Here is a 14,770-nt window from a genome sequence, read left to right on the forward strand (position 1 = left end):
TAAAGTAGATCCATCCTACTGAACTCCAACTTCACGGATTTACTTTGCCTTCCTCTCTTGTTATGTTCTTGTAAAAGTGTTGGGACCTGTTTCAATTTATTCTCTGCTTTTCTCTCCCTTTTAAAACGAATTATTAGAGTGCCATCTGCATTAAGCGCTCACCGCTGTCTGAAAATAAGTGGGGCTTTACTTAAAACTTGTCTAAAATTCTTCTAAGCGAGTGTATATCTTTTAGTGACCGTGTTTTTGAATTGCTTCCTATTAGTGCCTGTGTGTTTTTCTAGATGTGGTTTTAAACAAATAATTATATCTCTTTTACACCAAGCCCTGGTCAGTGTTTACTTGTTATACTGTGTTCTTTTGACCTATTGTGAATACTCTGTATACTGCCTAACTCTTCTTGAGGGAAGTCTGACTGCTCAGCCACAGCTACCAAGTGAATCTGTGTGGTACAGGCTGCTACCAAGTGGGGTTACTGCCAAACACCTGTAGTCTTAAATCTTTTGCCGTGGTCCCAGAGGGAACTGCACAGGTTTCTGCCTAACAAGCACCACCTAGGAGCTAAAACTAATGGTGCTGACAACGCCGTTGTGAGCCAAAACTAATGGACGTGTTTAAGGTCGGACTGCTTCAAAATCTTTTAGCCTCATAGATGGTGCTACCTATGAGCCAAAACTAATTTCGCAGTGAAAAAACAGCCTCTTTCTAATTGTTTATTTGTAAAGCGCCTATACACAATTGAAGTGCTTCAGGGCAGGAAGGGAGCAAGGGAATACAGTAGTAATTATTAGGCCTTGAAGTTTCCGAATGATCTAGCAAAATTAACTAGCATACTAGGCCTGAGGCATTTCTACTAGTGCAAGTGCATGACAGGAGAGAAGGGGGGGGAGAAGGAAAGAGCATACAACCAATAAACTGCCATCCTAGGCCTAACGACTTGTCGTGTGACAAGGAGTGTGGAGAGAAGGAGGGGAAAAGGGCATACAGAACAATAAACTACCATACTAGGCAGGACGACGTTCAGATTGATTAATGATAGATCCTCATCAATAATGCACCTATGCACAAGTGTTTCAGGCGCAACCAAGCTAGGAAGGGAAGACAAAGGGAGGATCGAACAATCAATCTTGCTAAGCCTAGTGCATTCAAGATCGTGCAAGTGCGCAGACAGGAAGTGCAAGGGTAGGGGGGGGGAACAAGTGCGCCCAGTCCATGAGGAGCCTGGGTTCAGTGCAGAGGTTGCCCCTCACATGGAACATATTCCGAGTGCAGAAGTGCAGAGTCCCGGAGGCAAGTGTAGGACTGGCAGGGGAGCCTGTGACCTGTGAGGCCCAGGCGACCAGTCAGCGAAACTGAGCAGAGTTGGGGAGGATAAATGAGGAGGGAAGCCAGACAGAGAAGAAAGGAGGTTGCCAGGAGAGAGAAAGAGGAAGAGAAGAGGAAGGTCTTGACGAGTTTCTGGAACTTGAGGAGATCCGGCTCAAGACTGAGAGAAGCAGGGAGGTTGTTCCAGAGGGAGGCACCTGCAGAGGATAAAGTTCTACCCTCAGATCTATGTTTGGAGAAACGGCTCACCCGCAGAGAGTTGGAGGAGGCCGAGGGGAGGGCTCTAAAAGGAGAGTATTTAGGCAGAGTGTGTTGTAGAGAGTTTTGTAGGTAGTGCGTGCCACAGTCACAGAAAGCCGTGTGGACTAGGCAGAGGGACTTGAGCTTGATCCTTGCAGCCACTGGAAGCCAGTGGAGGGATTTCAGCACCAGAGAGATGCGGTCCCTGGGCTTGAGGCCAAGGATAAGTCTTGTTATTCTGTTCTGGTAAGTCGAAGAGGTCACAGAGTAGAAGTAGGAAGATTGAGAAACGGACTGTTGCAGTAGTCCAGTCTAGAACTAGGGCTCTGGGGACGGTGAGCCTCTGGGGGAAGTGAGCAAGAAATGCCAGACTAATGGTGGTGTTCAAGCGCCTTTTGATCCAGATCTAAAGGTAGTTTTAGTGCTGGTTGAGCCAGACCTAAGCATTCGAAGGGCACCTTCATACTTTCTCTGCCCTGTTAGGCGGAAACCTGTGCAGTTCCCTCTGGGACCACTGCAAAAGATTTAGGACTACAGGTGTTTGGCAGTAAACCCACTTGGTAGCAGTCTGTACCACACAGATTCACTTGGTAGCTGTGGCTGAGCAGTCAGACTTCCCTCAAGAAGAGTTAGGCAGTATGTGGAGTATACAAAATAGGGCAATCTACACAGTAAGACAAGCAAACACGCAACAAGGCTTCGGTGTAAAGATATATAGTTATTTATTTATAAGAACACATCTATAGAAAACACTCTGGCACTCAATACGGCAAACGATTTCAATCACAATTACTATACGGAAAATATCAATCCCCCTAACAATAGTTCGACAAGTCTAGGTTCAACGGCATCACTTATTTGCAGACAGAGGTGTATGCTTTAACCTAGATGGCACTCTAGTATTCGTTAGGACGGGAGAGAAAAGGCGGGTTAAGAAATCAACTCGATACCAATACTTTTAAGAACAAATGCAAGGCAAGAAGACAGGAACCACTGTAGATTCCAAAGTTCAGAGGCCAGGCCCACTCGGAGAGAGGCAAGGCGATATGTCCCAAAAAGTATCTTAGTGGAAATGCGCTTCGAGTCTTTATCGCAAATTGTTATGGAAAGATTGGACCAGTTCAGAACAACAAGTTACAGAAAGCTTGGAGGCGACCCAATGGAAAGGCGAGGATTAAGACACCTCACTCTATCCGGCAGAAAGGGAAGCCAGGCGGACACAGTCCCTTGTTTGTGGAGAGACCGCTCCGGCGGGGGCAGTTGTTCCTGGTGGTGGATGCACGTCGGGTCTTTGCCAAGAGTAGAGATGATCTTGTCGTCGAAGAAAAGTGAAGTCCGGTGCACCACCAGGGAAGAGACCAGCCGCGGAGTGCTCCGTCACAAGGCACCACCTTTTGATCGCGGTACAGGGGTAGTGGCTATCCGGTTGCCGAGGTGCTCTGCACGGGCAATTCGACCACTGCGTCCTGGAGCGAAGAAAAAAGCAAAGGGGACTGGTTGTTCCCACCAGTCAGGGGAAGAGACTCCCCGGCAGGGAGATCTCCTCTGTCGTCGGGAAGTGGTGAGTCGGTTCCGCAGGGCTCCACCGGAGGTGTCGTTGCAGGTCGGCTCAGCTTTACCCTCGTCGGATTCTTAGGTCCTGTGGCGACATCTGAAGATCCAGTCCCAAAAGCCCTGCTTTTATGCAGAAAACCCCCCTTTCATTCAGCCTAGCTGTCAATCAAAACACTCTAAGTGGTGAGCGGGGTGGCTCATCACTTGGGCCAATCACACTAGAGTGCGACCGGAGTTGGCAAGGCAACTCGGTCCAGGGTGCCTAAACCCCCTCCCACACCCCTGTGGTAACCCAGACAGAATGGCACCACTTTGGAGGGTTTCTGTACAGAAGCCCGCCAAAAGTGGAACAAAGGGCTCAAACTTTGGTTTAGGAGTCACAGAGACGAACACAGACGCCATTTTAAAAACCGAGTTCTGGCAGAAAATACCATCCGATAGACTTATTTAAGATAAGTAAATAGGTGGTACGTTAGAGATAAACGAGGAAAAGTATCAATCTCCAACAATGGGAAGAATCCCATAGGGTTATATTCGGGGTCGAATATAACAAGTAGTTTCCACTGCCACCAGCCAAAACTCGCCGAGGGGGGACGGGACAGTGCCCCCTCGAATAACAGACCCAGGAGTAATCGAATTACCCCTACTAGTACGTCCACAATAGGATGGTTTGTACTAGTTCTGTTAGTAAATTTAGGTCTAGTAAAGCCAATGGTGACTTTACATGCCCGGGGAGACAGTAGTCAGTCCCCGGGTATGGAGTCTACGATGGAGGTCCGCTAGGACGCCCCAGTGCTACGGCACGGAGGGTGCGTTGTAACACACATAGTAAAACATATGAGGCCCTATGTAGAAAATACCCCATAGCCCATAGAACACGTGGACATTCAAAGGAATTACACACATTCATGTCCAAGAGTGGGAGAAAAAGAGTCTCACTCTTGGCAGGATGGAAAAAACAAACTCCATAAATCCAGCAAAGCTGCTGGGGGACTCACTAGGTTAGGAAATTCAGCCTAAACAGAGAATTCTCCCTAACACTCACCCCCCCCCAGACTAAGGGACAGGAGGATTTAATCCACTCCTGGATGAATCTCGTACCGCTAGTCGATGACATACATCCTAGAGAGACCATCAGCATTTTGGTGGTGACACCCTGACCTGTGCTCAATGGTGAAATCAAACCCTTGCAGGCAGATCGACCATCTCAATAGTTTCGGGTTTTCCCCTTTCATTTGCATTAACCATCTCAAGGGTTGGTGGTCAGTCTGAATGACAAAAGTAAAACCATACAAGTACGATCTAAACTTCTTCAGAGCCCACACGATAGCAAAGCACTCTCTTTCGATTGTTGCCCACCTTGTTTCAGGATCCTTCAGCTTGCGGCTGATGAAGCAAACGGGGTGCTCCCTACCTTTCCCATCCAGTTGACTGAGTACGGTACCTATTCCTACATTTGAAGCATCTGTCTGCACAATGAAGTGTTGGCGGTAATCAGGAGCTCTGAGTACTGGGGCTTGGCAAAGAGCCTTTTTCAGGTTTTCAAAAGCCTGATTGCACTCCTCGTTCCATCTAACCTTTTTAGGAAATTTGGGCGAGGAGATGACATTCAGTGGAGAAGCTATGGTCCCATAGTTCTCGATGAAATTCCTGTAATACCCAATGAGGCCTAGGAAGGCTCTCACTTGGGTTTGAGTAGTAGGTGTTGTCCAGCTTTGCACAGCGTCAATCTTACTGAGCAAAGGCCTTATTTCTCCACCTCCTACCTCATGTCCAAGATAGACTACCTTACTCTGTCCAATTTGGCATTTACTTGCCTTTATGGTCAGATTGGCTCGTCCAAGAGCCTGCAAAACATCTCTCAGGTGGGTTACATGTTCTTCCCAGGAATTGCTGAACACTGCTATGTCATCCAAGTATGCCATGCAGAAGTCCTCCATCCCGTTCAGAACCTGATTTACCATCCGTTGAAACATAGCAGGTGCATTCTTCAATCCGAAAGGCATTACCTTAAACTGGTATAAGCCAACGGGGGTAGAAAATGCCGTTTTCTCCTTGGCATGGTCTGTCAGGGCTATTTGCCAATAGCCTGACGTCAAGTCAAATGTGCTGAGGAACTTGACTGCATTAAGAGCTCTATAATCCACGCAGAATCTAAGCTCTTTAGATCCGGCCTTTGGTACTAACACAACTGGGCTAGACCATGGACTAGTAGAGGGCTCTATTACCCCGAGATCAAGCATCTTGCTGACCTCACCTTTGATGTGGGTTCGTACGTTTTCTGACATTCGGTATCCTCTGCTTTTGACTGGCAGACAGTCACCAGTTAGTATGTCGTGCTGGCCCCAAGGGGTCAAGCCTGGTGAAAGCGAGAACAGAGAGGCAAACTGATTCAACATGGATTTGCACTCTTCTTGTTGCTCGGGTGTCAGATTGGAAGAGAGATTTACTCCTTCAATTTTTTCGTCCAAAGGAAAGCCTCTGAGGAGATCCGGAAGAGCTTCACTCTCTTCTTCTTCCTCGGATGATGCTAGAAGCAACGCTCCTACATCAGGTCGGGAGACATACGCTTTGAGTCGGTTGGTGTGGAAGACTGTCGGAGCCTCCTTGGGATTGTCCAAGTCCACCAGATAGTTGACCTCTCCGAGTTTACCCACAACTCTGAAGGGTCCCATCCATTTGTCTTGCAAGGCCCTCTGCCTTGTTGGGATCATAACGAGAACGAGCTGGTCTTGAGCGAACTCAACCATGTTAGCCTTTTGATCGTGCCAGTGCTTGACCAATGCTTGTCCAGCTTTCAAGTTATCGCTTGCTTCTGTCATCATGTGCGACATTCTCCTCCGCAGACCTATCACGTAGTCATTCACTCTGACTGTCTTGGGGGAAGGAGCACTCTCCAACCCCTCCTTAATCAGGGCCAATGGACTTCTGACGGGATGACCATAGAGAGGTTCGAAGGGAGAATAACCTACTCCCTCCTGAGGGACTTCTCTATAAGCAAAGAGAAGGCATGGCAGTAGAAGATCCCATTTACGCTTAAGGGGTTCCTCTAAAGCACCTATCATGCTCTTCATGGTTCGGTTGAACCGTTCTACCAACCTATTGGTTTGTGGGTGGTAAGCTGTTGAGAATTTGTAAGTAACTCCACAGGTTTTCCACATGGCCTTCATGTAGTGGGACATAAAGTTTGACCCCCTGTCAGAGATTACTTCCTTAGGAAACCCGACCCTGGTAAAAATACCAAGGAGGGCCTTAGCCACAGCCGGAGCTGTAACAGTCCTCATAGGAATTGCCTCAGGATACCCAGTAGCATGGTCTACTACAACAAGTATAAATCTGTTGCCTGAGGAGGTTGGAGGATCAAGGGGACCAACAATGTCAATCCCTACTCTCTCAAACAGGACTCCCACAACTGGGAGAGGCACTAAAGGTGCCACATTCTTGGAGCCAACCTTACCAGAGGTCTGGCAGGTGTGGCAGCTCCTGCAGTGTTTTTCTACTTCGGCCCCCATCTTTGGCCAATAGAAGTAGAGAGATAGCCTTTCCTTAGTCTTCTTGAAACTCAGGTGACCAGCCAAAGGAATCTCGTGGGCTAACTGCAAGAACTGTGGTCTGTTCTCTTGGGGTACTACAAGCCGCTTGTAGTCTCCAGGTGCAGACTCGGTCGGTTCACTGTAGAAGAGGCCATCTTCCCAGTGCAACCTGTATGTCCCAGGCTCTTGCCCTTCAGCCTGAGCTTCGGCCTGGTGGCGAAGACCTTCCAGAGTTGGACATTCTCTCTGTCCCTTACTGAAGTCTGCCCTGGTGGGTCCACCTTCTGCCAGTAAAGACTGCAGCTCAGGATGGTCAACAGGATCCAGATCTCCAATGAGTTCCTGGCCTTCCATTAGCTCTTCGTCAGAGTCTAATTCTACCACACAGGGTTGTACCTCCCTCTCAGCCTCTGCTGGAGGTGGAGTTACGGGTGTATTTTTGGACAACCGCGGGGAAGTCCTGGTTGGTTGCACAGAAATGCTGGCTGCTGGTTTCGGGGTAGAAGTCTTAGGTTTCCCTTTCGCTCCTGGTTTCTTCGAGACAGCGGCCGACAATTCCAGTGGAGCAGGAGTGATTTCTTTCTTCATCATCTCCTGGAGAGTACAGCGCATGGTCCTCTCTCTTGCAGGTCTGGTTAGCTCCTGTAACCGTTTACTAGGAGGTCTGTGAGTATGCGATACAACTCCGAGAGTTTTCAAATCGTTACCCAACAGTACGCGTCCTGGTACCTCACTCTGTATGCTGACAGGTATCTTCACAGTCATGTCGTTACACTGGATTAGAACTGGTCATTGGGGAAGCATCTGCACAGGCCCTCCAGCTAACTTGGTGAGGCGTTTGGGTGCCTTAGCAACATCCTCAGCCTGAAAAAACGATTTATCCACCACAGTTATGCTGGCCCCAGTGTCCCTAATGGCAGGAGTCTCCTGACCATTCACCTGGACACTGTCCTTATAATACTCTTTAGTATTATCAGGGATAGAATTATAGACGTCTAAATTCTGTTGTTCCCACAACCCCAGAGATACTGAAGAAACACTGGCTGAGACTCCAATGGGTTCATCAGCTAGCAGTAGAAAGTTTCCACTTGCCATTTGGACTTCCTCCTCTGGAGCGAAGGCTAAGGAGACAAGTTGGACCCCTCAAGGTTTACCCTTACATCTGGGATCTCCTTTCACATGGTCAGTCGAGCCACAAACAAAGCATTTACCGAATGCTTTTTGGAATGGTGGCTTGTTCTGGCCTCCTTCCGGTTTGGCACCAGAAGACACACTATTCTGCTGCGGTTTTCCTTGTGGCTTACCCTTCTGGTTTTGTTTGGGGCCCTCTTTGGAATTGGAGTTATTCGAATTCTCTTTTGAGTCTTTTTTAGGCTGTTTTCCCTCATCCTTTTTCTGAGTTGCCCCAGAATCCTTATGAGTAGCCCTGTTGGCAACCCATAAGTCAGCAGCCTTAGCTAGCCTCCGGGAATCCAATTCCTTCGAATCAGCCAAGTGCTGTCTGAGCTCGGGAGAACAGGCATCATAAATCGACTCCAACATAAAAAGATTGTTCATACCCTCATAAGTGTTCACTTTGTAACCCTTAATCCATCCCTCTAAGTTTTTCAACCCTTCACTCGCCCAGGTAGCCCAAGGGGTACCGTCATGCTTTTTGAGGGTTCTAAACCTCTTAAGATACTGGGAAGGGGTCTTCCCAAATCTAGCTATCAAAGCTAGTTTCACACTTTCGTAATCCTTCTTATCCGCCTCCCCCAACTCCATTACCACATCAGTCGCAACAGGGGGGAGCCTAGAGAACAACCAGGGAAGTTAATCATTCCCGGTGATCTCCTGGAGCCCATGATTGTACTCAAACAGTTTTAACCAATCCAATACATCCAATCTCGGTTCATACATACCCACTAATTCCTTTGGCATCCGGGGTCTTTTGGGACTGGAGCTTCTAGAAGAGCCAGAGACAGAAGCAGTTTCGACAGACAACTTTTTCATTTCTAACTCATGCTTGAGCTCCATTTCTCGGAGCCTAAGAATTTGTTGCATTTCTTGGTGCTTCTGTTCAGTTTGAGCAGTAATCCTTCTGAATTCCAAGTCTATTTTCATTTTTTCTAGTTCAAGGACTTGAGGACTTAATGTGGGACCTGTTATAGGCCCAGTAGGTACAGCTGGTAAGGCAGGTAGAGGAGCAGGGGAGACAGTTCCGTTAGCCTCTCCTTCCTCTTCAGCCTCTTCATCACTATCGTCAGAATTATGATTTAGATCAACACCATCACTGTTATCAACATCTGCTGGAGAAGTTGGTTCCTCTGAACCAGTACCCAGACTTTGGTTTTCCAGCAATCTCGCTATCAGTTCTAACTTCTTGCCTCTTACAGAAAGATTTTCTTGCCTACAGAGAGCTCGTAAACTCTCAGTATTTTCACATGACAAGGATTCTCGATTGTAAGCTTCCATAGTAGACCTGTTTTTGAAAGTTGCTTTTTAGTGCTAAGCTTTGTGGTTAGTTATCCTAAACTGTCGAAAAAGCACTCTAAACTGTATACTCGATACAAATCCCACCGCTGTACACCAGTGTTAGGCGGAAACCTGTGCAGTTCCCTCTGTGACCACTGCAAAAGATTTAGGACTACAGGTGTTTGGCAGTCAACCCACTTGGTAACAGTCTGTACCACACAGATTCACTTGGTAGCTGTGGCTGAGCAGTCAGACTTCCCTCAAGAAGAGTTAGGCAGTATGTGGAGTATACAAAATAGGGCAATCTACACAGTAAGACAAGCAAACACGCAGCAAGGCTTTGGTGTAAAGAAATATAGTTATTTATTTATAAGAACACATCTATAGAAAACACTCTGGCACTCAATACGGCAAACGATTTCAATCACAATTTCAATACGGAAAATATCAATCCCCCTAACAATAGTTCGAAAAGTCTAGGTTGAACGGCATCACTTATTTGCAGACAGAGGTGTATGCTTTAACCTAGATGGCACTCTAGTATTCGTTAGGACGGGAGAGAAAAGGCGGGTTAAGAAATCAACTCGATACCAATACCTTTAAGAACAAATGCAAGGCAAGAAGACAGGAACCACTGTAGATTCCAAAGTTCAGAGGCCAGGCCCACTCGGAGAGAGGCAAGGCGATATGTCCCAAAAAGTATCTTAGTGGAAATGCGCTTCGAGTCTTTATCGCAAATTGTTATGGAAAGATTGGACCAGTTCAGAACAACATGTTACAGAAAGCTTGGAGGCGACCTAATGGAAAGGCGAGGATTAAGACACCTCACTCTATCCGGCAGAAAGGGAAGCCAGGCGGACACGGTACCTTGTTTGTGGAGAGAGAGCTCCGGCGGGGGCAGTTGTTCCTGGTGGTGGATGCACGTCGGGTCTTTGCCAAGAGTAGAGATGATCTTGTCGTCGAAGAAAAGTGAAGTCCGGTGCACCACCAGGGAAGAGACCAGCCGCGGAGTGCTCCGTCACAAGGCACCACCTTTTGGACGCGGTACAGGGGTAGTGGCTATCCGGTTGCCGAGGTGCTCTGCACGGGCAATTCGACCACTGCGTCCTGGAGCGAAGAAAAAAGCAAAGGGGACTGGTTGTTCCCACCAGTCAGGGGAAGAGACTCTCCGGCAGGGAGATCGCCTCTGTCGTCGGGAAGTGGTGAGTCGGTTCCGCAGGGCTCCACCGGAGGTGTCGTCGTTGCAGGTCGGCTCAGCTTTACCCTCGTCGGATTCTTAGGTCCTGTGGCGACTTCTGAATATCCAGTCCCAAAAGCCCTGCTTTTATGCAGAAAACCCCCATTCATTCAGCCTAGCTGTCAATCAAAACACGCTAAGTGGTGGGCGGGGTGGCTCACCACTTGGGCCAATCACACTAGAGTGCAACCAGAGTTGGCAAGGCAACTCGGTCCAGGGTGCCAAAACCCTCTCCCACACCCCTGTGGTAACCCAGACAGAATGGCACCACTTTGGAGGGTTTCTGTACAGAAGCCCGCCAAAAGTGGAACAAAGGGCTCAACCTTTGGTTTAGGAGTCACCGAGACGAACACAGACGCCATTTTAACAACCGAGTTCTGGCAGAAAATACCATCCGATAGACTTATTTAAGATAAGTAAATAGGTGGTATGTTAGAGATAAACGAGGAAAAGTATCAATCTCCAACAATGGGAAGAATCCCATATGGTTATATTCGGGGTCGAATATAACAAGTAGTTTCCACTGCCACCAGCCAAAACTCGCTGAGGGGGGACGGGACAGTGCCCCCTCGAATAACAGACCCAGGAGTAATCGAATTACCCCTACTAGTACATCCACAATAGGATGGTTTGTACTAGTTCTGTTAGTAAATTTAGGTCTAGTAAAGCCAATGGTGACTTTACATGCCCGGGGAGACAGTAGTCAGTCCCCGGGAATGGAGTCTATGATGGAGGTCCGCTAGGACGCCCTAGTGCTATGGCACGGAGGGTGCGTTGTAACACACATAGTAAAATAGATGAGACCCTATGGAGTAAAAGACCCCATAGCCCATAGAACACATGGACATTCAAAGGAATTACACACATTCATGACCAAGAGTGGGAGAAAAAGAGTCTCACTCTTGGCAGGATGGAAAAAACAAACTCCAGAAATCCAGCAAAGCTGCTGGGGGACTCACTAGGTTAGGAAATTCAGCCTAAACAGAGAATTCTCCCTAACATGCCCCACAATCCCATCCTTCCCCCCTGCGCATTATGTCTGAACATGGTTTGCCAACCTACATTCTGCTAAAGTGCCACTTATGAGCAAAACAAATAGTGTTGCTAAAGAGCCACCTAAGCCAAAATAAGTAGCCTTAGAGCACCCGTAGACTTGTTTATACCACCATAGAGCGTGCTATAGAGTCTACAGGCTCTATATCAATGAATTTACCTTACCAGGTGGTGCTTCTCAGAAAAAACGAAAAATTATGATTTGTTGACCTGCATGGATGTATTGTACGCAGCAACACTACTTATTTGTCTCATCATTTTAATTACTTTTACTTGCCTCAGGCGTCAATTGCAGAATATATAAGGGACGACCGAGTAGTAAACTCTCACAGGCCAGATTTAGGTCTGTCACCCATGAATTTGTACCCTGCCCCTCCACATCCAACACAGTACCTAGTTAACTGTGAGGTATGTGTGGGCCAAACAAACTGTTTCTTCTGTGGAGAACAAATGGAAGTAGTCCCGGCAGGGGAGTTGCTAGGTCTGGAAAAGATCTGGGGCTATGCTAATGTCGGGACTGATGGGACTCTGGGCTAGCTAGCCTATTGGTTGTAGCCCCTGAGCTTCTATCTGGGGCTACGACCAAAATACCCCGGGCTAAAGTCCCCTCAGCCCAACCCCCAGCAACGCCTGTAGTCGTAAAAGAGAACCGGACATGTATTTGACAGTATTCCCTTGCACAAATTGAGTTGTGCATTTGGCAGTCATGACATGCAGCACTGGACGGGAAGGAAATGTCCAGCCATCTAGTACCACTTAACGCATGCTTCCACTCGTTCTCTGGCAGGAACATGTTTTCAGGTTTATCCTTGAGGTAGTCCCTTGGCTGCCACATGGAGTGCACAGAACACTGCAGAGGTTTTATCTGCATCAATTCCTCATGCCATGTCGGCCAACCACTCTCCTTTTGAATTTGAATGTATGCCAGCCAGCAAGATAACATTTCCTATACATGCAAGACCACTGTTTCCAGTTGCTATCCTTACAACCCCAGTAGGGAGTGTGCAGCAGTCGCCTGTAGATCTAAGCCATATTCTGTATTCACTAAGGCTAGGGCAAATCTTAGGACATCGCCCCCATTCACTCTTTTGATTTTTCAGCATCAACAACCTTCTTCCCTGAACTTTCAAAGAACTCTAAAGAGCCATGAAATCTCCCATTCTGTCACCTGTGGAGGGAATGCTACTAGCAGGGTCTTCCAAGGCATCCAATTCCCTGTGGATATTCCCTGGAATGCCCAGGAACTACTTTGTCCAAGAAGCCTTCCTTCGAGAAGGTGTTTGTACCTACTTTCAGAGAAAAGGCAGCTTCGGTCACCTTCTGGGGTGGCTGCAAATGGAATTCCAGGGCAAGCACCTGGTCTACCCTACATGCCTTCTGCCTACACTTCTCCTAGCATAGAAACATTCGCTCTGAGAATATTGGTCTGATTGTGCAAACCACCCCCATGCAAATCCTGCTCTATACTCTGCTCACACAACAGGGAAGTAGCGTAACACAACCATTCACATATTTTACTCTTCTGTTGTGGAATCGTTTACACTCTTAGTACCTAATCCACGATGTCTACAATGGCCCACAGTCCTTCTCCACATCTCCCGGCATGTTGAAGTACCATCCTTCATGGAAACAGTAATTTAGGAACTAGGGACAGTTGGGCCGGTTGGCGAAAGTGAGGGATACTTAGGAGCTGTGTTACAGCCTGTTGTGAGTTGAAAAGGCTTCAGAATATAAAAGCTTTATATCACACATGTGCCCATAAGCTATTCCAATTATTTATATTTCTCTCTCCTTTTTTCCCTTTCTGTTATTTTTGTATTAATCCAGGGACTGGTATAAACGAAATTTTACCATCACATTTCTCATGGGACAAGTGGCAATTAAGAGAATTTGGTTGAAGGTTATGTGGAAGTCCAAAAGTTGAAGACCGTTTTTATGATCTGAAGATGTGTAAATTCAGCTCAGGACATTTTAGATGAAGATCGATGTCGGTGGGCGCGACCACGTCAGAATATGAACTGCTGTGCCATGGATGTCTTTGTGTTGTCTGCACTACGCTCCCCTTGATGTTTGCAGCGCTTTAAACCTGGTCTGCCATCGATGATTTCTGGTACCTGTGGAAGTCTTGCTCAGATGATACGTTAATTGATTTGTACTTTCCATAATACAAATCTTGTAAAGGCATAACACGCTCCAATCCATCGCCACAGAACAGGAATATTACCACCTTCAATATTTACCATAAACAACTGAGCTCAAGTGCCTGATCTTTCTTAACAAGGTATGGATACCCATGTCTTAGACAAGATGGCAGGCTCTCACAACGAGAGGCACACTGGTTTCAACATCTTAAATCAATAAAAGTGAATAAATCTGTCTTTTGCATTGCCACCTAAAGAAGAACAGAGTTTTACAAAAAACAAAACTATAAAACCACTGGCTAGATCTCTAAAGCCCTGCAAAGTACTAAAACACATCTGACCAATACCACACTACATATGTAGTGTTCAGCAATGTTGGCATTCTATTATTGCTATTTGTAAATTTTTGAAAGAAAAACAGATTGTTGAAATAAATTAGTCATTTGAAAATGTTGTGCCTGTTTCAGCAGAGCAATACCTTTCTGCTTATGTGTGGATGAGTATATATGTGTGTGTGAAAATGTGTTTGACAGGATTTGTGGCAAAGCGTTGTTCCTTATACAATTCCACACCGTTTCACCAATCTGCACCACATTTTGCATAGTTTCCCTTTAAGACACTCTGGACATACTGGCTACATGACATTTGGACACCCCACCCCGTTCCCTGGATTTAAGCACAAGTCAAAATTTATTTGTAGGTTTGTGGCTTGGCGAAGCGTTGTTCCTTATACAATTCCACACTGTTTCGCCAATCTGCACCAGATTTTACATAGGTACCTGTTAGGACCCTCTGGACATTACTAGCATCATGACATTTGGACACCCCACCCCATTCCCTGGATTCAAGCACCTTCACACATGAGACGGTTGCCTGAAATCATCAAAACATCAATATGGTTGTAGAAGGATCAGTCTGGACATGAGGAACAAAAGTCGAGGTCCAGGCCCTAGGATGCACGGTTTTCAAGTTATTTGCATCGCAATGCCCTGCAATGAACTACACCACGGTGAGGTGGGGAGAGGGCACAGAAGGTCCCAGTATGCATCAGCACACCAACTCTCGCCCCAAACTCTGCTCCAGGGTATGTCAGCTAGCCACATGTGCCCAGTCTCAGTGCAGCTTACTTCAGGGTGCAAAGCACATCAAGCGATAAGCGAATCGGAACAGTGACCTACAGGATCAGTGGTATGTCTGTCTACAGAAGCCATTCAGAGAAGGGGTACTTCTGC

General features: G+C 47.0%; 1 protein-coding gene across 1 annotated transcript in view; it reads left to right on the forward strand.

The window, feature by feature from the left end:
- COA8 (cytochrome c oxidase assembly factor 8) overlaps positions 1-13,988 on the forward strand; it is a 65,567-nt gene extending 51,579 nt beyond the window's left edge. Inside the window, exon 5 of the mRNA XM_069638162.1 lies at positions 13,225-13,988. Within this exon, the coding sequence (XP_069494263.1) occupies positions 13,225-13,321 (97 nt within the window). The 3' untranslated portion in view covers positions 13,322-13,988. The remainder of the gene's footprint in view (positions 1-13,224) is intronic.
- Positions 13,989-14,770: the final 782 nt, after the last annotated feature.

The sequence above is a fragment of the Ambystoma mexicanum genome, chromosome 14 (genome assembly GCF_040938575.1).
Source record: "Ambystoma mexicanum isolate Mex_15411 chromosome 14, UKY_AmexF1_1, whole genome shotgun sequence".
Taxonomy (NCBI): Eukaryota; Metazoa; Chordata; class Amphibia; order Caudata; family Ambystomatidae; genus Ambystoma; species Ambystoma mexicanum.